Raw genomic sequence first — 21,346 nt, 5'->3', positions numbered from 1 at the left:
AGTCCAAGAAGTACAGAGTGCCAGTAAAGATGAATCCAAAGACACTCACACCAAAATACACCATAGTCAAAATGCCCAAATTTAAAATCAAAAGAGAAAATCTTAAAAGCATCAATTGAAAAGCAGTTAAGTACAAAGGAGCTCCCATAACACTCAGCTGATTTCTCAACAGGGGTTCAGCGCCTTCAAGGATGAGAAAATGTGGTGACTTACCTTCCAGGACATCCTGAGCAACCAAGTTATCACCCAAGTGTGAGGGTGGAATAAAGGTCTTTCAAGTGTGAGATCTCAAAAAATTAACCCCCAGATATGCTTTTCTACAAAAAGCTCTTGGAGACTATGTGCCGCCAAAATGGAGATAGATATTAAGGAGCAACAATGACAAGGGAATGAGAAAACAGGGATACAACATAGGAGTTGAGCAGCTGCCCCAGGCCAGCCTAGAGGACCAAGACAGAAGGTTATGGGGGATATATGGCCAAGAAAAGTGAAACTAAGAATATATCTGATGCATTTGAACACAATGAACATTGGAACATAATTGAACAGTTTCTTTACAGAGTGTGGGGATATAGAGGTGGTAAGTACCAAGAAAATATAGCAAAAAAACCCCCCAAGATAATTCTTTTAACAATTTCTTGGAACTATCACAGGAAAAAAATTATGCAAAAAAGGAAATTCAAATAAATGAGAAAAAAACACACAAACCATTCCAATAGAATCATAAGTATATAAATACAAGGTGCAGCAAAAGTAAGTTTACAATTGTGAGTACTCAAAATGCAGAGTTTATTCTTGTATTATTATTTATTATTGATAACTACTGTATTATTATATTTTCCATATAGCACACTTTTGCCCCACACTGTACAGAAATATATAAACATGTACATGCATACTTAACACCAGAATCAACTAAAAATAGGGCCTAGAAAGGAACAAATAAAAAGGAAAAAATCAATGGCATGGCAAGTGTCAGTATAGAGCACACATACCTCAGGACTTTCCTGAAAAGCGGGAAGGTGCTCCTGGGATGTCTCTCCTGCTTGATGCAATTTCTTATAAAGTTTATCCATTTTCTCTTTCAGTAGTTGTTCTTCAAAAGCATTTGCTTCTTTTATTTGCATATAATGTCTATCTTCATTTACTTTAGAAGAGATAAATAGTTTGAATGCAAAGTTTAAATTTAGGCCATAGGATTGCAATTTTTTTACTAGTCTTTTCCATATATATTAGGTTATCAGCACTAAAACATAACATTACATTTATTTTGCCAGCCATTTATTTAAATTATGGTATAACTGACATATAACTATTAGTATTAGGGATGCAATATGATTCTATATTTGATCACAAGGTAGTTAGTAGTTAACATCTGTCACATTACATGATTATAAAAAATGTTTTTCCTATGATCAGGACTTTTAAGATCTACTCTCTTAGCAATTTATAAATGTGCAAGTTTATTAACTATAGTCCCCATGCTGTACAACATACCCCATGACCTATTTATAACTGGAACTTTGTACCCCCTTTACTCCTTTTACCCTAACCCCTGCCAACCATCAATCTGTTTGTATTTATGAGTTTTTTAATTGCAAAATAAGTGATATCATAGTTTTGTCTTTCCCTGACTTACTTCTCTTAGAATAATGGCCTCAAGGTCCAGCCATGTTTTTACAAATGGCAATTTTACATTATTTTTCACAGATGAATAATATCCCAGGGTGTGTATGTATGTAGATGCATCTATCACAATTTCTTTATCCATTTTTGCATTGATGGACCCTTATCTTGGGTATTAGAAACAATGCTGCAATAAACATGGGGGTGCATATATCTTTTTGAGTGTTTTCATTTAGCATAGTGTTTTGTATACTAACTTTGTATCTTGTAAGTTTACTGATTTTTTAAATTAATTCTAACACTTCTTTGATGTTTTTCCATAGTACACATATCATGCTATCTGCAAATAGTGAAGTTTTACTTCTTCCTTTCCAATTTGGATGCCTTTTGTTTTTAAGTGTAATTGTTTTGTGTAGAACTTCCAAAACCATGTTGAATTAGAGTGGTGAAAGTGTGCATCCTTGACTTGTTCCTGATCTTAGAGGAAAACCTTTCAACTTTCATCATTGAATTTGGGGTTAGTTAGTGGGGTTTATTATAGTGAGGTACATTCCCTTTATACCCACTTAGCTGAAAGTTTTTATCATAATGGATGTTGAATTTTGTCAAATGATTTTTCTGAATCTATTGAGATGATCAATGATTTTATCCTTTTGTTTAGTGATGCATCATGTTCAATGATTTGTGGATATTGAACCATCCCTGCATAAATCCCACCTGATCCGGGTGTATGGCCTTTTAAATGTATTCAGTTTGCTGGTATTTTGTTGAGGATTTTTGTATCTATGTTCATCAGGAGAATTGGCCTGTTATTCTTTTTTTGTGGTGTTCTTGTCTGGTTTTGGTAGTATTGTAGAATCAAGCTGGCCTTATAATAATATGAGTTTGGAAGTATTTTCTCTCTTCTATTTTTTGGAAGAGATTGAGAAGATTCGGTATTAACTGTTCTGTGAATGTTTGGTAAAATCCACCAGTGTAGTTTGATAGAATTCACCTTTTAATTATAATTTTTACCTGCCATCAGCATGGTTACTTTTACAATCAGGGCATGTAAATTACAAAATTTACATGTTGATCAACAATATTTGGTAACAACACAGTATGATACCAAATACTTCTAAAACAAACATGATTGTGGAAATCATGTGAAAATGGAATTATTTTTAAAATATTTAAATCTAAGAAGAAATAAAACTCAAGCTCTCTGAAGGGTCAGTATGTCAAGTACATTGCGGATAATCCCACTTACAATGACCGGGTTACATGACCATGTCATACAAATCAAATCATCTGGCTAAGACTTTAGGTCACAACATGTGAAAGAAAAATGCATCTGTGCATGGCACAAATTGGGTCCTCCATAGGTGTTAATGAATGAGAAAAAAAGGAAGGCTAGCAGAGTGACTACAGTACAAATAACTGAGATGGTATAAGTCCTGAGTGGAACAAAGGCTCATTTTCCTCCACGGTTTATATGATTACAGAAAAAAAAAAAAAAAAAGTACAAATGTTGGTATTAACATTCAGTTTTCTCTATGAGAAAACCTTGGATGCCTCCACAGTCATAAGTAATATAGCACTTTATCAGAGGATTCCTTCTAAATGTCTTGTTTGTATTAATTGAAGATCTTGAAAAAAATCTCTTAACTCCAATTACTAGCTTAATTCTTTGACAGTACAAATAACTGACCCAGTGATTTAGAGTTGCTATATATAGAAGTTCACCTATACAGGTAAATCAAGTTTTAAAATAACTATTTCAGTAAAGCTAAAGCAACATTGGTGTGGATATCTATGTTAGTGCTGTTTCGACAACAAGGCTACCACAATATCAATGAACAAAGATGTCTAGGCTTCTGATAGGATGAGCTGGAGTCTTTGCAGATTCTTTTACCACATCAATTATCTGTTTAAAAACGTTAGTTACTTGGAAGTAAGGATTATTTTAGTGATATAAAAATAACAAATAAAACTGCTGTACCCCACTGCTCATGCTTTCTCCGTTGATTGTACTTGTGGGCTCTCAGCTCTTCAAAGGAGAATTCTGACTCTCCACAAATGAGCTTCTCTTTGCAGTACATAACAACCTGCTGAATGTCAGTTCTGGCTGTCACAGAGGGATGTGCAGAGTATTCTGATTTAGAAATCAAGACCACCCTTTGTTCCCTATAATGGGAAAAAACACATTATTTACAACACTATACAAAAGCAGCTCTTCATAAAAACTATGGAATAAATTAATGTACTTACATATTTGACTCTTTATCACAAGCTGAAGATGTTAGTTTAGAAACTTCTGAACCCTAAAAAGACAAAATAAACAACAACAAAAAAGCCACTCACATACCTGAAAAGAAACCATCACAGAAATTATTTCACAAAACAATATGAAAATGCTTAAAGGGCCTCTTCATGATCACACAGATTTATTTATGTTCCATTAAGTTATAATTAACTAGGAGCCCAGCGCACAATTTGAAATCACGCAGCACCACCCACCCTGGAGTTGCCAGTCCAGCCTTACCTCCCTCTCCGGCCCTTGAAGTAGCCCTGTCCACTGCTGATCAGGCCACCCCCCAGCACAGGCGCACAGAGTCCCCTGCCACCCCGCCCCTAACCTCTACCTGTCCAGTTGACCAGTTACAGCGTTCCAATTAATTAGCTTATTTCTCATTTATATATATAAAGATAACTGAAACTAGAGTTTGCATTACTGGTTGTAACTTCTACTAAAAAGTCCAATAGAGAGTTTTACAAATTCTCTACTTGGTAATAGAGTAGGGCAGGCACTTATTCTTTTCAATCCAGTCTAGGAGCTGGGCCACAGTGCCTGTCATTGCAAAATGCCACATTTTAAAAAAAATATATATATATATATATATATTATTGATTTTTTAGAGAGGGAGAGGGATAGAGTTAGACACATCGATGAGAGAGAATCATCGATCAGCTGCCTCTTGCACATTCCCTACTGGGGACGTGCCCGCAACCAAGGTATATGCCCTTGACCTGAATCGAACACAAGACCTTTCAGTCCGCAGACCGACGCTCTATCCACTGAGCCAAACCAGTTTTGGCCAAAATGCCACGTTTTTAATCATTAAGATTTTCTTCTGCTACTATTCTATCCTTACAAGTTCCCAATGCTAGCATCTGTTCACTAAACAATTATTATTTTTTTAAAATATATTTTATTGATTTCTTACAGAGAGGAAGGGAGAGAGATAGAGAGCTAGAAACATCGATGAGAGAGAAACATCGACCAGCTGCCTCTTGCACACCCCCTACCGGGGATGTGCCTGCAACTGATGTACATGCCCTTGACCGGAATGGAACCCGGGACCTTTCAGTCCCCAAGCCGACGCTCTACCACTGAGCCAAACCGGTTTTGGCCACTAAACAATTATTTACTAAATATTTCATACATGGCCTGTCCTGAGTTAGGTCCTGGGAATGTAGTAATGAAGACCCATCACTGCTGTTTAAAAACTCAGGCTGGGCAATAGGAAGCAGCAAGGAGGCTGGCATGAATGTGTAAAATGTAAATTGGAAGTGTGAGTATCTATCAAAATTAGAAATTAATAATCTACTTCTAGAAATGTTATATTAAGAAAACATGCCATCTAAGATAAGATCAGAGCCATTTCCATTGGATTTAGCTTAAAGGAGGTCCCAGAAAACTCCGAAAAAGCAGTTGTGCAAGGAAAGATGCTGGAAAAAAGGCTGAGCGAAGGGAAGATGAGCATTTTAAAAAATATATATTTTATTAATTTTTACAGAGGAAGGGAGAGGGATAGAAAGTTAGGAAAATAGATGAGAAACATGGATCAGCTGTTTCCTGCACACCCCCTACTGAGGAAGTGCCCGCAACCAAGATACATGCCCTTGACCAGAATCGACCCTAGGACCCTTCAGTCCGAAGGCTGATGTTCTATCCACTGAGCCAAACCTATAAGGGCAAGATGAGCATTTTTACACTTCACTGAGCCATTAGGGCAAAAGAGATCTTGATAGGGCAAAAATCTTGAGGAGTAAAGACAAGTTCAGGTAAAAAGCTGCCTTTTTCTATGGAGATGGCAGGGAAGGGTGCAGTTACATTTATGGGTTGATGGCAAATTACAGATGTCATTTGATGGCTTCTGCTGTTATCAATGAAATGGTATTTTTGCCAGTTTCTGAGGAAGAGGTAGAGTCACATCCCAAGTACCAAATTTGAAGAGCATAAAAAGGGGTTTAAATCCTACCTAATAAAAAGCAATATGAAAATTAACCATCACTCTGCTACACCCACCTGCCACGCCAACCAGCCAATCAGAGCGAGTATGCAAGTAAACCCAACCAAGATGGCTACAGCCACAGAAAGCAGGAGGGAGGCTTGGGTTTCCCAGGCATTGGAGGAAGTCAAGCTTTCCACCTGCCCTTGCCGTCCTAAGCCTCCACTCAAGGCTACAAAGTTTTGCCGAAAACGGTTTGGCTCAAAGGATAGAGCGTCGGCTTGGGGACTGAAAGGTCCCGGGTTCCATTCCGGTCAAGGGCATGTACCTTGGTTGCGGGCATATCCCCAGTAGGGGGTGTGCAAGAGGCAGCTGATCGATGACTCTCTCTCATCGATGTTTCTAACTCTCTATCTCTCTCTCCCTTCCTCTCTGTACAAAATCAATAAAAATATATTAAAAAAAAAAAAAAAAGACAAAGGACTGTAAAAAAAAAGGCTACAAAGTTTCAATGATAGAAGGTAAACAAATCCTAACAGAAATGGCAGCAGCCATGGAGCTGGAAAGAGCAGGAGGCTAGGGTTGCCTGTGGCAATGGAGGAAGCAAAGCTTTCTGCACACCCTGGCCAGCCCAGGCCTCCACTCCAGGCAACAAAGTTTCAATTACAGAAGATACATAAATTCCAACAGAAATGGATGCTAGCCTGGGAGAGAGCAGGAGGCTTGGCTCCGCTCCAGGCTACAAAGTTTCAATTGTAGAAGGTAAATAAATTCCAGATATCAGGGCCTCCACTTGAGTCACCAGGGAGCATGGCTGGCCTGCAAACCACCACGGACCACCCCATGCCCCAAGGGAACCCCAACCTGTGCACCAGGCCTCTAACCTTCTAATAGAAGAGTAATGTGCAGATTGACCATCACTCCAACACACAATATGGCTGCCCCCATGTGGTCAAAGATCCTGCCCCCATGTGGACACAAGATGGCCACCACAAGATGGCCAGCAGGAGAGGGCAGTTAGGAGGGACCAGACCTGCAAGGGAGGGCAATTGAGAGGGACCAGGCCTGTAAAAGAGGGCAGTTGGAGGTGATCAACCCTGCATGGGAGGGCAGTTAAGGATGACCAGACTGGCAGAGGAGGGAAGTTGGGACAAACAGGCTGGCAGAGGAGCAGTTAGACATCAATCAGGATGGCATGGGAGTGGTTAGGGGGTGATCAGGCTGGCAGGTAGAAGTGGTTAGGGGCAATCAGAAGGCAAACAGGAGAGCAGTTTGGAGCCAGCAGTCCTGGATTGTGAGAGAGATCTCCAATTGCCCGTTTAAATGGGCAGTAGGACATCCCTCAAGGGGTCCCAGATTGGAGACGGTGCAGGCTGGGCTGAAGGACACCTGCACCCCCTTACCCCGCCCCATGCCCGAATATCCTGTACTGAGCCTCTAGTTCATTATAATTAGGCATTAGAGTGAAATGGGAAACAAGATATACATAAGAGTGCTTGAGAAACAGGAAATACAATTGCCTGAAGTAGTAGAGCCTGGGTTTGATGTTACAGATACCAATATTTAAAGCTGAGGTTTTTTTTTTTTAAAAAAAATTATTCACTGATTTTAGAGAGGGAAGGAGAGAAACATCAATTTGTTGTTCCTCTTATTTATGCATCCATTGGTTGATTCTTCTATGTGGTCTGACCAGAGTTCGAACCATAACCTTGACATATTGAGAGGACACTGTAACCAACTGAACTAACCAGCCAGGTGGTTTTATTTAAATTGATTTTAGTGAGGGAGGAAGAGAGAAATTAAGAGTGAGAAAGAGAGAGAAACATCAATCTGAGAGAAATCCATTGATCAGTTGCTACAATATACACCCTGACCAGGGGTTGAACCTGCAACCTAGATATGTGCCCTGAACAGGAATGGAACCTGAGACCTTCCATTGCTCAGGACAACACTCCACCAGATGGAGTCACACCGGCCAGGGCTCAGTTTTTAAAGCTGGGATCAGGAGCCTCCAGGTGAGAAGGCCAGCAGATCAAAATAAAGAAGCTGCTGGGGAGCTTCTCAGTGTATGGACACAGGAGGTTGTATAGAGGAGTGCCTAGGTCAGGTAAATGTAAGATGGTGTGGTCAGTCAGTAAGTTATTTAAATTTAATATTGGAGTCCTGGCCAGGTAGCTGTTTGTTAGAGCATTATCCTGATACACCAGGGTTCCGGGTTCAATCTTTGGTTAGGGTATATACAAGAATCAACCGATAAATGCATAAATAAGTGAAACAACAAATCAATGTCTCTCTTTCTCATTTAAATGTTTTTAAAATTTAATATTGGAAGTGAGTAGTGATAGATGACAACAGGCCAGAAAGTCACCACAGGTGCAAGTAAATGACATGGAGGTTAGGGTCATAGGATGTGTAAGGCAGAAGATTACTGTTCAATACCATCCCCAGTTTACAGAAATGTTATTACCTGATTCTTAGAAACACAGGCTGGATTTGATTTTGATGTCATCATTTGGTTTATAATCTGAGCATTATGAAGAGGTTCTGAGGTTCTAGCTACAGGACAGGGGGAATAATGAAATAAAGAGGAAAAAAAACCATATTAAAAATTATTACAAACATATTCTCCCGATCTTTCAATAGAAGTATTACAAAATAAATCAGCTCTTTCAACACTGTCTCACAAAGTAGAACTAAAACATTTTTTGGATAAGAGAAATATTGTAGAAACGGTTTTCTGATCAATTCAAAATGCCCAAGGAAATACCCAAAAATAATGTAAACTTTATTTATTTATTTATTTATTTATTCATTTTTTAAGGGCAAGTTAGTCGACTCTTACTGCTTAAATATAATCTTTATTTCTAAGGAAGAAAATGACTATATTTCTTTAAAGTTGCATTAAACACATTTGATTCAAATCAAAATAGGTAGACTCTAGAATAAGTACCACTCTCAATTTGGGGCAATTTTTATTTATTTTTTGAAATCCTAAGAATACAGTGAAATCAAGTCTTTCTTGTGGGTTTGCTCTTTTAAAATGCTAAGGAAGAGCCCCTGATCTCCAGTGCTATTTAAGCAGGCATTAATATGATTAAGAGTACCTTCCCCATTGCCTAAGACAATACAATCAATTAAACTGGAAAAAAAAAAATTTGTTTGAGGAGGATCATGGGGGTGAGAAAAAGCAGTGCAAATCTGAGACTAAATTAGCAACAATTTAAATATTTTACAGAACATTATTTTACCTTGAGCTGGCAAATGGGTTTTGGTAACACGTGTCTGAAATAACCTAAATGACAGTAGAAAGGCACAAATAATCAATATAGACAATACACTTCAATTTAATACATATTTGCAAAAACTAAATATGCCAAGTAGCCGGGGCCCCTTGTGCTTTTTTAAATAGTAATTTTGACAGTTGAACTTGTTTTTTCTATGGAGAATTTAAAGCAAATCTAAGAAAGCAATTTTAGAATTGCTCCAAAACTTAAAAGAAATTCTGGGATTATCTTCGGATCCAATAGTTTCAGATTAGAAATTCATCTGTTTGCACAGTTTTTATCAGTATTTCTTAAGCCCATATAGCAAATGCACCCTTCTTCTCTGTGTACCAAGTATGCCAATGTTCCAACATGGGGTACTTAAACACTCTTTTTAGGCATTCTATCTACCTGGAACATAATGAGTATGTTTGGGAGAAGCTACTACTTATAAAGGCACATATAGAATTGTTCACACTGTGAGAACTTAAATGTCATTCATTTTATGGCACTTTTGAACATCGATCCAATCTGTCAAGTCACATGCAACATCCAGAGCTGACGTTTTTGAATGATGTGAGCAAGAGTGCCTAGTATGAAGAGACTAAGAGACATATAGCCAAAAGTAACCAGATGCCAAATTTGATTTTACTCTTAATTCAAACAAACCAATGGTTTTTTTTTAATTACATAGCAATGAATAACTGAAAATTAGATAATAAAGAATTATTGATAATTTTTTTTTAGTGAAAATGGTGTAAGGTTCCACAAGAAATCAACCTTTACAGATGTTTATGGAAGTAATTGGGATAAAATATTTTGCTGTCTTAGATTTGCTTTAAATTCTTCATAGAAAAAACAAGTTCAACTGTCAAAATTACTATTAAAAAAAGCACAAGGGGCCCAGGCTAGGTATCTTAGTTGGTTACCGGTAAAGCATCATCCCGATACGCCAAGATTGTAGGTCCAATCTCTAGTCAGGGCACATATAAGAATCAACCAATGAATGCTTAAATGGGAACAATAAATTGATGTTTGTCTCTCTCTCTCTCTCTCTCAAAAAAAACCAAAACCAAAACCAAAACCAAAACCAAAAAAAAAAACACATGAGGACTATAACGAAGTAGAATAATAATAATAAAAAAAAAGACCATATTAAATACTGGAAGGGGTGCAGTGAGATAAACTCTCTCATATGCTGCTAAAGAGGGACCAACGGGACTCTGGTTTAACCTTTCCAGTAGGAAATCTGGTGATATATATCACAAGCCTTAAAACTCTTCCACTCAGTAGTGCCAATTCTGAGAATTTATCAGAAGAAACTAGCTAAAATTAGGAAATATATTAGGAGATACTTTAATGATGTGGGGAAAATAATCTTGACATAAGGCTGCATATGTACATAAAGCATGGCTGCTATCCTGTAAAAAGCAGAGAAATGCCAAAGGCCAACTAAAATGCCAAGAAGTTTCTTCTGCTTTATTAGTTTTCTGTACCTTTCAAATTCCCTAAATGAAGGATACTAAATAATCACAGAAAAAGTAAACAATTGTGCAAACCAAAATTATCCATTAATGTATGTTGTTTTGCCCTGGCCAGGTGGCTTAGTTTGTTAGAACACAGTCCCATACACCAAAGGGTTGCAGGTTCAATTCCCAGTCGTGGCACCTACCTAGGTTGTGAGTTTGATCCCCAGTTGGGGGACCTACACGAGGTAACGGATTGATGTTTCTTCCTCTCTCTCTCCACCCTTATCTCTCTCTAAAATCAGTAAAAACATATCTTCCAGAAAGGGGAAAAAAAGAAGAGAGACTATAGATTTGGTTGTTGTTAATCCTCACCCAAGGATATTCTTCCCATTGATTTTTAGAGAGTAGAAGGGAGGGAGACTGGGAGAAAAAGACAGAGAGGGAAACATTGATGTGAGAGAGATATAGATTGGTTGCCGCCTGCACATACTATGATGTGACCAGGGATTGAACCTACAACCCAGGTATGTGCCCTTAAACAGGAATAAAACCCACAACCCTGCCAATGCTCTAATCACTGAAAATATTGACCTGGACTATTATGCTGTTCTTTATAAAAATGTTTAACTATTAAATTGTGACAGAACTCTGGGACAGATTTATCAATCACTTTATAGGTATATAAAAGTTCATAATTTCTTAACAGCAGTATAAAGCTCAATATATACAACCTGACATACAGTACAATTTACTGTTAAAATGCAGAAACAAAACACACACAGAGGCAGAAGAAAAGATATTGGAAGTATTATTTCTGGGCAGTTTCTTTCCTTTCCACTCTATTAGCCACATTTTCCACAACAAGGAGATGACAAGGACATTATCTCCAGAGCAAATATTACATTTCAAAGCAGGAAACACCACACAGAGCTTCACTTTCTAACTACCTGTATTGTTCCTGCAGCAGCTCTTTAGGTTCCGCCTGGTTGTGAATTCCTCTCCGGAAGACGGCACTGGCATGTTGCAGCTGTCCTTGGCCCTCCAGATGCTCAGCCCAGGCTACATACAGAGGAGAGGACAGCTTTCCAACCCCATGGTTGTACAGAAATTCAAAAAACTGATGGGGGTCAGTGTTGCACTCAGCCTATAGAAACCCAAAGCAAACAGACATGAGAACAAAGGAACCTGTCTAGCCAAACCAACCAGAAGTTTCAGGCTGTACTGCATAGGGGAAAGCCCTTGTTCTGATGACAAACTTAAAAGTGAAGCTCAGCTGAAACCGGTTTGGCTCAGTGGATAGAGCATCGGCCTGCGGACTGAAGGGTCCCGGGTTCGATTCCAGTCAAGGGCATGTACCTTGGTTGCGGGCACATCCCCACTAGGGGGTGTGCAAGAGGCAGCTGATTGATGATTCTCTCTCATGGATGTTTCTAACTCTCTAACCCTCACTCTTCCTCTCTTAAAAAAAAAAAAAAAAAAAAAAAATCAATAAAAAATATATTTAAAAAAAAAGTGAAGCTCATTTCCTTCCTAATACATTCAGTATCCCCATAACTACCCAGACTATTGCCCAACATAGTGAACTCTATAATAACCCACTATATAAAGTATTGCTTTTGTTTAATTGGAGCTTGCTCAAGTTCTATAGGGTGACTCTATTTTGTAGTGACCCAATCCATGTTCATTCTAGCTATTACACTTATGATTTTATTGCTATTGTAGAATTCATGTTCCCAAGCCATAATTTCAAGATTAATGAGACCAAACCTATTAAAGTCTATAAGCTACGGCAGCCTTATCCTTTGAATACTAAATTTAGTTTCTGAGAGCTCATACTTTCTTAATTATTTGGAATGAATTTAATTTATTCTCAGGACCCATCCCCAAACACACCTGTGACAAAGTTTTTAATTGATAGTTTCTACCTTGTGTTGTAACATTTATACCCTGATACACAAAGAAGGAGGGTTTTAAAATTAAATCAGACTCTAACATACAGAAGCCAAAAGGTTCTAAATTACACATCTCTGACCATAAAAGTTTATCACTGAAAACACGAGGAATTAAGACAGTCTAAAATCATCTTAAAACCTGGGGGGGACGGGGGAAAGCAGAAGTATAATATGATTATGAATTTGAGTATACGTGGATCTATACTTACAAATTTTAAACAATAATTGATGAATCTTGGATCATTATGGTATCTCTTGTTTTCTAAAAATTCCTTCATTAAACGTTCTAATAGAACTGTAAAGTATTCTTTATTGTCAGGAAAATTCTCTTCTATCCATTGCATATAACTAGAAAAATATGGATAAAATTAGTTTTCAAGGCAACATAAAAATTTGTTTAAAGAAAATAAACTAAATGCTTACCTTTGCCATACACTAAGTGGATCATTGCCCTTGTAGCTCTGCATGTGGGCTTCAAACATTCTAGAAAAGAGAAAAATATGCACATGGGATATTGGGGATAATACCTAAAAGCAAAAAATGTATTTTATATTTAATGCTAGAGGACCAATGCATGAAATTTGTAAAAGGGGCTCAGCCCCCGCCACCATGGTGGCTGATTCTGCCTCAGCCCCCATTGGCTGTGGCCCCTGCTGTTGCAGCTTCATCAGGAAGGTCATGTGGAAGGACATTTGGTCTAATTAGCTTATTACACTTTTATTATTCTAGATACCTTAAGACAAAAATCTTAAATACCAATTCAAATGCTAACTATATAGATAAAAGGCTAATATGCTAAGTGTCCCTCCTACCATCTGACCTGTCGCTATGATGCGCACTGACCAGCAGGGAGGAGGGAGCACCCTGACATTAGAGGGGAGGGAGCACAATTCCTTGTGGGGCTGCACAATTCCCTTTAACTGTGGGTTATGCCTTTGCTGGGGCACTGAAGTCCCAAATCTGATTTACTGCACACTTGCTGTTTGCATTACACACCCTGTGCTTCCTTGCAGAGTGCCTCCGGTACTCCAGAGCCCCTCAGGAGAGGTCGGAGAGCCAGTTTTCCCTGAGGGACCCCGCTTACTCTTCAGACACCAGGGAGGGACCACTGGAGGTTGACTCTAGGGCGTGTCCAGCCCATCTTGCCCAGTCCCACCCCAATGGCCACCTTCTAATTAATTTCCTTCAATGTGCACGAATCCGTGCACTGGGTTACTAGTATAAAAATTAAGAAAGCCATCACTCAGGATGGTTAGAAGCAGCACTTTTCCAGATAAAAGTAAGACCAAGGCCTAGAGCTTACTCCTAAAACACACAGCTGGAGAGAGCTCCCAGCCCTATCCCCAAGACTTCTTCTCCCCGACTGATCCCGTCACCACCAGCGCCATGAGAGTGCCCACAAGTTTGCTGCTTCCCCCCTTACTGGTGGATTTATTTTTTGATTTAGCAAACCCTCTTCTGTAAATCTAGAAGACAATACATCTGTGTAGGTGCACAATGCCACAAATACTGGATTTTCACTGCAGCAAAATCTGTAATAGCAAGAGGCTGTCAACAACCAAGTAGGCACCAATGGAGGACTTTTCAGATCAATTATGGTACATGAAATATTACACAGTTGTAAAAAAAAATGATAAAGAGCTCTACATATTGCTAGAGAAATCTCCAAGGATAGTGTTAAGTAAAAAATGTAGTATATACCCCGCTACATCCTATGTGAGATAAAGGTAGGAATTGTACACATACAACCATAGATACATTAACATTAATGTATTATTAAAATATAAATATTTATATTTGCACAAGAAACACTTGAAAAGTAAACTAGAAAATGGTTATATATGAGATGGTGGGAGAGTAAACAGGTATAGATCTCAGTGAATACTTTTCTAAACTTTTTTTGCAACTATATTAATATATTAGTTGTTTTTTAAAAAAATCAAAAACTTTTAAATTATGAATCTCCCTTTCATGCCTCATAGCAGATAAACTCCTACAAGGTCAGGTCCAAGGCAAACATTTCATGTGTGATATCAACCCCATTTCCCTAGAAACATGACAAGTCCACTCTATATTGAAACACCCAGTTCACTAGAGCGGAGGCCAATGTAAAAGTCTTCAGAAAGTAAAAATAAAGTCAGAAATGCCCGATTTCTCCTTTTAAGGGTGGGGAGGGAAGCAAGCTTCTGGAAGTGAAATCCTTGGCGGCTACATGGAAGGCTAAAGAAAGTCTTAGAGAAAATAGATGTTTATTTTGACTGAATCTCCTGATCCCAGAGAGTAAGATCCCTCTGGTGCTGTCACATAGGTTTAACTTTTAAGTAATCTTGAAACCGTAGTATAGTCGCCTAAGTCATAGATCAAAGGCTTGGGAATTTAAAAAATGTTTAGGGGCTGACATCAATAACAATAAATGCGGATTTTTTTTTTTTCTGAAAGTGCACGTCATTCAAAGGCTTTTAAAAGTTGACTGTGAAGTAATCGGTAAGAGCAATTTTAAATTCTCCCTATGCCCTGTAGAGGCCAATTGATGCCTGCCTACCTGTCTGTCTGTCTCTCTCCTGTGTGTGTGTGTGTGTGTGTGTGTGTCCCTCCTCCTCTTCCCTCTCCCTCCTCCTCCTCCTTCTGCTTTTCTCTCTCTCTCTCTCACTCTCTCTCTCCCTCCCTCCATCCCTCCCCTTCTTCCCTCTCCCCCTCCCTTTCTCGTACTCTCTCTAAAAAGTATTACCTCAGATGAGGATTAACAACAAGAGTGAGTGGCCTTGAAAGCTCCTCAGGAAACCTACAAGAGCTTTAGGTTCAGACCGCGCTGGGTGTGTCCCCCTGAGGCGCAGGCCCAGAGCGGGCTCCTCCCGGAGGACGAGCGGGGCTCTGAGGGCCTCACAACTGCCCCAAGCTCCCCGCTCCACAGGCCGGGTTTGGGCGGAGGCGCGGGCACAGGGCGGAGACGGCCCACCACGCCAAGGGCCACAGCCTGAGGGGGAGAACGAGGGGGCGGGGTCAAAGGTGGAAAGGGGCGAGGGGGGCAGGAGCAGAACCGGCAGGCCGGGACATGCGGACCCCAGGCTGGAACCCAGGTGCCCCAGCGCACGCACGCCCACCCACCCACCAGACCCACACTCACTGCAAGACGTTTTCCGGGCCGTCCATGGCGAGAGGACACGCCGGCACCGGCCCCACCAGCGCCCCGACTGAGGAGCCGCCGCGAATTCGAATCTCCAGCGCAGCCGCAGTAGCAATGACGAGCGTTAGCCAGGCTCCTGGCCATTGGCCTCTGCTGCAGTGGAACTGGCCAACCACCGGGGCCGTTGCCAGGAGACCAAGTCCCGCCTCACCGTGATGAACATTTGCCAGGCGCCTGGCTATTGGCCTCGGCTGCAGTGGGGTTGGCCAATCACCGAGTCGTTGCCAAGGAGACCAAGTCCTTCCCCCAGGGCCGCAGCTCCTCCCACTTCCCGCGGCCTTAGACAAACCGGAAGCTTGCAGGTGGCTGAGGGGCTGAGGCGCGGGGGCGTTCTCTATGTTGGCTCGGGCGTAGGGAGTGGATCTTTTTTTCATAGCCCTTCAAGTTGCAACTGGCTCCCCCAGGGGTCATCCCAGGGAAGTCACTGTGGGAGATGAATACCTAACCTGACCCTCCCACACCCAAGCTCCGCCCCGTCAGGCGAAAAAGTGGGGCCTCGGCCCCCAATCCCAAAAGTGGTGCTTTTTCGACTCCTCTCAAATACGTGAACCAGAATCACTATGGTTCATGGAAAGAAGAAAAATCATTTATTTGTGGTACAGACAGTGGCGTCGTTCGAGGCCGGGGAACCGGGTATAGGAGATGGGCAGGTGGGGTGAACTCAGCACCCCGCAAGAATATGCAGTTCACATCCCGCAGCCTTCCGTTCAGTGTCTTCCGCTGTGAGGAGAGAAAGGAGAAGCTACGGTGACGTTTCGCCCCACAGCCTGGCATGCAGTGGCCAGAGTTAAGGCAGTTCATCAGTGACCCAGAAAACACTCTCGCGGTTGTTGGCTGAGTGACCAGAGCGGAGGGCAGGCTGGTGGGCACTTCGGGCTAGGTCATACACAGCATAGGCGCCCTCGGAGACTTCCGGGCTTGATTGAACAGATCTGATTGAACTGATCTGAAAAGTTGCGTGGGTGTCCTGGAATGCCAGCTTTCAACATTTTTTGTGGAAGTAGGAGCTCTGGAGACCAAGTTCTCAGGAATTACAAACTTATAAACAAACAAACAAACAAATAAACAAAGAGACCCAGTAGGGGGTGTGCAAGAGGCAGCTGATCGATGACTCTCATCGATGTTTCTAACTCTCTATCTCTCTCCCTTCCTCTCTGTATAAAATCAATAAAATATATTTTTTTTAAAAAAGTAGAAGATACCTAAAGGCTGGCAAAAGTGTTGTTTGTTTCTTAAAAGTTGCTAATTGGAGCCCTAGCCTGTTTTGCTCAGTGGATAGAGTGTTGGCCTGTGGACTGAAGGGTCCTAGGTTCGATTCTGTTCAAGGGCACATGTCCAGGTTGTGGGCTCATTCACCAGTAGGGGGGTATGTGGGAGGCAGCGGATCAATGATTTTCATCATGGATGTTTCTATCTCTCTCTCCCTCTCCCTTTCTCTCTAAAGTCAATAAAATTATATTTTAAAAAAAGAAGTGTGCAGTTACAACCTTCTTTTCCTTTAAAGCTCTAATTTACCTTATCTGCTAATTTCAATGTTTCAAATTTCTATCTATCTAAAATAGATTTTCTAAATTATTAGGAAGTCTAAATTAAGTGAAATATTTTTATTTGTATTTGGCCTTTCAGTGGTTTGTTATTCAAACATCATCCTATCTAATAAAATAATAATTTGCAAATTGACCATCACACCGAGACACAAGATGGACACCCCAGGTGGACAAAAGATGGCTGCCACAAGATGGCTGCCACAAATGGCCTGCAGGGGAGGGCAGTTGTGGGAAGTTAGGGGTGACTAGGTCAGCAGAGGAGGGCAGTTAGGGGAGACCAGGCCAACAAGGGAAGGCAGTTGGAGAGAGACCAGGCCTGCAGGGTAAGGCAGTTGTGGGGAACCAGGCCAGCAGGGTGGGCAGTTGGGGGAGCAGGAACTAGGCCTGCAGGGGAGGGCAGTTATGGGTGATCTGGCCAGCAAAGGAGGGCAGTTGCGGGGAGACCAGGCCTGCAGTGGAGGGCAGTTGGGGGAGGGGGGGCAGGTCTCTAGTGGAAGGCAGTTGGGGGGGGGGGCAGGCCTGCAGGGGAGGGAATTTGGAGGGTAGGCCTGCAAGGGAGAACAGTTGGGGGGGACTAGGCCTGCAGGGGAGGATAGTTGGGGGAGACCCAGGCTTATAGGAGAGGGCAGTTGTGGGGGACCAGATCAGCAGGGGAGGGTAATTGGTAGCCAGCAGTCCTGGATTGTGAGAGGGATGTTCGACCACCCGTTTAGGATTCAGTGGGATCAGGCCTAAGCAGGTGTTCGGACATCCCTCAAGGGGTCCCAGATTGAAGAGGGTGCTGACTGGGCTGAGGGACAACCCCCATCATGCACAAATTTTGTGCACCGGGCCTCTAGTAATTTCATAAACTTATTGAACAAGGAAAAGCAGGCCATATCAGAGGACACGAGCTCCAATCTTGACTTTCTCAAGAAGCAGCAAATCTGGGAGTCAGTTTCCCGATCTTTAAAATGAAGACAGCATGCCGTGACTGATTTGGCTCAGCGGTAGAGCCTCGGTCTGAGGATTGAAAGGTCCCAGGTTTGATTCCGGTCAAGGGCATGTACATTGGTTGCGGGCACATCCCCAGTAGAGGGTGTGCAAGAGGCAGCTGGTCGATGTTTCTCTCTCATTGGCGTTTCTGGCTCTCTATCTCTCTCTCTTCCTCTGTAAAAAAATCAATAAAATATATTAAAAAAAAATAAAATGAAGACAGCGGTATCATTCCTTGTCTTCATAATGATTTTCTAATGTCCCCTGTCCTATAACCTCACAAAGTTCTTTACTCAGTTTCTGAGCAACCTTGTGTTGTCACATGATATCGAAGTGTTATATTTACATGAAAAAAATGATTATTTTCCATAGGTTCAGCCTATTTGACATAAGCAAATAATCACAGATGGACAGTTACCTATCTTTCCCTGGGAAATTTAGAGCTACTTAGAATAGCAGTATTAGATGTGTTGCTGAAACCTCATATAAAAGTGAATATTTATTAGTAGACAATACAGAAAGATGATGAATAATTTAGGGGACTATGAAATATTAACAGTAAAGTTGCTATGTAGAAAGGATGATAGATATAGTCTCATCTTAGAAAAACCTTGTTCACCCTCGAGTGTGTTGTGAGTTCAGAAGATGCCCATGTGGTCAAAACTCAGTGTCCATACTGTATTGTTGTAGCCTGGGAAGAAAAATGGGAGTCTGGGAGGACCCCAGCACCCTGCCCACAACACCCTCCTCAGAACCTGGGATAGAATATTCAGTTGTGCATGCTGTCCTGGCATTTATATGAAGGACCCAAGTGATACCTACATAGCTGTCATTTCCACCTGGGCGTGGGTCTAGAGAACAGAGGACTTATTTCTTTCCCTTTCCCAGTCCTTACTGATTGGAGGCCACTTGGTTCTTCATAAGTTTAGTCTTGCAGCCTGAGCACTGATGAATGGCAGGCTGCGTTCTTTCCAAACTGGCCTTAGCTCTGTGCACCTCCTTACCACTCTGGTCAGTTACGGAGCCTTTCTTCAGTTTCTTCTGTGGAACATTGAGTGAATCCTTCGGTTGCTGTGCGAATTGTTTTAGTGCTTTCCAGTGGCACCTGCTAGAGAAGTTTTCAATCTTGTGCTTAGTGATGGAATGTGTTTTCCCCACTAAATCCCACATGGAACATCGACAGATAAATCAGATGATGGTAGAGCTGTTGGGGGTTGAGTTGGGCCCTCTCTGTAACCCCACAGTTGACCCTGAGGTGTCCCCAGCCTATGAGGCTCAGCTCCTAATCTTGACATCAATGTCATCCACCCAGGACCTGTCATGGCTCTTAATTCCCTAGGGCCTCTCTCTATAACCTGAGGCCTGGAGATGAATATTTGCCATATCTTCATATTTTATGGACCCAAGAAAACAGAAAAGAGAAATGATATCTATTAAATTACATTACTGTTTAGGATTCATTCGCTGTTATTATACAAATGTTATTTGAGGTGGTCTACTATGGTTGTTAAATGTGGAGGTTGATATTTAAAGACAGAAAATACGTAAACAACTAAGCATGTTGTGTAGGAATTTGGAGAGCTTCCGGGGCTTCCTAAAACCCCGACTTTTCCGTCACCTTTTTTCTTGAAAAATGTTAGGAATTTAGATATTCTTAATGTTCAAGTTTTCAGGCAGATAGTTTCTAAGACTTTTAAATCCACCTTTCATTCTGTAAAAAGGAAATTACTTGTGGTCTCAGCTCAATGAAGAACAAGCGCCATCTAGTGGTCATTTTAAGTGTACAATTTAAGTTTTTTGTTTTTTATTTTTTGTTTTTGGTGTGTGGTTTATTTTAACATGGTCCAAAAGTCAGAATGCATAAAAAGGCTCCTTGCCTGCTATATTTTCCCCACATCTATGCTACGTACACAAGGGATAAACACTGCTATGAGTTTCTGGTGGATTCTTTAAGAGATTAAAAAAAAGAAAAAACAGTGCAAATGCAAGCAAATATATAGTCTTTCCTTCCATTTACAAAAATTGGATAGCATGGCTGTAAAAATAATATATTCACTTGTTTATACCTTGCTTTTTTCATTTAAAACACACTTTGGAAATTTCCCCATATTGGCATATTAAGAGATTTTGATTTTTATGTAGTATCCCATTGCATGGTTGTACTGTATTTGTATTATATTTTACCCACTCTTCTGTTGTTTAACTTTTAGATGTTTTCAATGTTTGCTGTTATAGCTCTATAGTGAATAGCTATTTCTGCTCATGAAACATTAGAATCACTCCAGTAGTGCATTTTGGGGTAAGGGTGGGAAGATGAATGGGAAAAATAAGCCTTAATTAAAATGTCCTAATGTGTCTCTGTTGAGAAATTTCTTTTTAAAATTTTATATTTTTTAAAGTATTTTATATAGTATTATATAAGTCTCTCCCCCCCCCCCCCCAATTGACCTTTCCCCGGCCACCCCCACCCCCCAGCACATACCCTCACCCCCCTAGTATCTGTGTCCATTAATTATGATTATATGCATACATACAAGTCCTTTGGTTTATCTCTTTATCACCCCTCTCCCCCCGCCTTCCCTCTGAAGTTTGACGGTCGGTTTGATGCTTCTCTGATCTATTTTTGTTCATTGTTTTATGTTGTTCATCATATTCCACAAATGAGTGAGATCATGTGGTATTTGTCTTTCTCTGACTGGCTCATTTTGATTAGCATAATGCTCTCCATGTCTATCCATGCTGTTGTAAATGGTAGAGAAATTTCTTTAATGTAAGGAACATGGGTATTGATTATTGAGAGCTGTTTATTAGTAACCCAGCTTTCTTGAGGCATGTTAGTTTTATAGTTTTAGATAATGTTGCAGTTCCTTTGGTCGGTGTGTGTATTATCTGTGCATTAATGGTCCTCCTCTGCTCTTCATTGTGTCTTATTTTCCTACATAGATTGACATAAAATCATTGCTATCATTCTATTCTAATGAGATGTTTGGTATCACTATGAGCAGTAAACTTAGTTTATGTGAGAACAAATTTGGGATTTAAAAATAGATGAATTGTAATAATTTCATTGAAAAGTTACTGGAGTGGAAATGTGAAGAAAATAAATAATATGTTTT

The 21,346-nt window shown here is 40.6% G+C and overlaps 1 protein-coding gene across 2 annotated transcripts in view; it reads right to left on the bottom strand.

Annotated features, from left to right (window-relative positions):
- Window positions 1-16,751, bottom strand: part of BUB1 (BUB1 mitotic checkpoint serine/threonine kinase) — a 43,845-nt gene extending 27,094 nt beyond the window's left edge. Inside the window, exons 1-9 of one of the 2 annotated variants that reach the window (XM_045580991.1) lie at window positions 16,744-16,751; window positions 12,948-13,007; window positions 12,734-12,872; window positions 11,520-11,716; window positions 9,089-9,132; window positions 8,308-8,396; window positions 3,877-3,929; window positions 3,608-3,792; window positions 996-1,147 (exon numbers count right to left, since the gene is read on the bottom strand). In XM_045580991.1, coding sequence (XP_045436947.1) covers window positions 996-1,147; window positions 3,608-3,792; window positions 3,877-3,929; window positions 8,308-8,396; window positions 9,089-9,132; window positions 11,520-11,716; window positions 12,734-12,872; window positions 12,948-13,006 — 918 coding nt within the window. In that variant the 5' untranslated portion in view covers window position 13,007; window positions 16,744-16,751. Of the gene's footprint in view, window positions 1-995; window positions 1,148-3,607; window positions 3,793-3,876; window positions 3,930-8,307; window positions 8,397-9,088; window positions 9,133-11,519; window positions 11,717-12,733; window positions 12,873-12,947; window positions 13,008-15,648; window positions 15,798-16,743 lie in introns of those variants that run through there. The other variant, XM_036436035.2, reaches the window with a different exon arrangement.
- Between the last annotated feature and the right edge of the window lie 4,595 nt (window positions 16,752-21,346).

This window comes from Pipistrellus kuhlii, unplaced genomic scaffold (genome assembly GCF_014108245.1).
Source record: "Pipistrellus kuhlii isolate mPipKuh1 unplaced genomic scaffold, mPipKuh1.p scaffold_m20_p_13, whole genome shotgun sequence".
Taxonomy (NCBI): domain Eukaryota; kingdom Metazoa; phylum Chordata; class Mammalia; order Chiroptera; family Vespertilionidae; genus Pipistrellus; species Pipistrellus kuhlii.
Note: the sequence above shows the minus strand (reverse complement) of the source record. Positions and strands in the feature narration are given on the sequence as shown.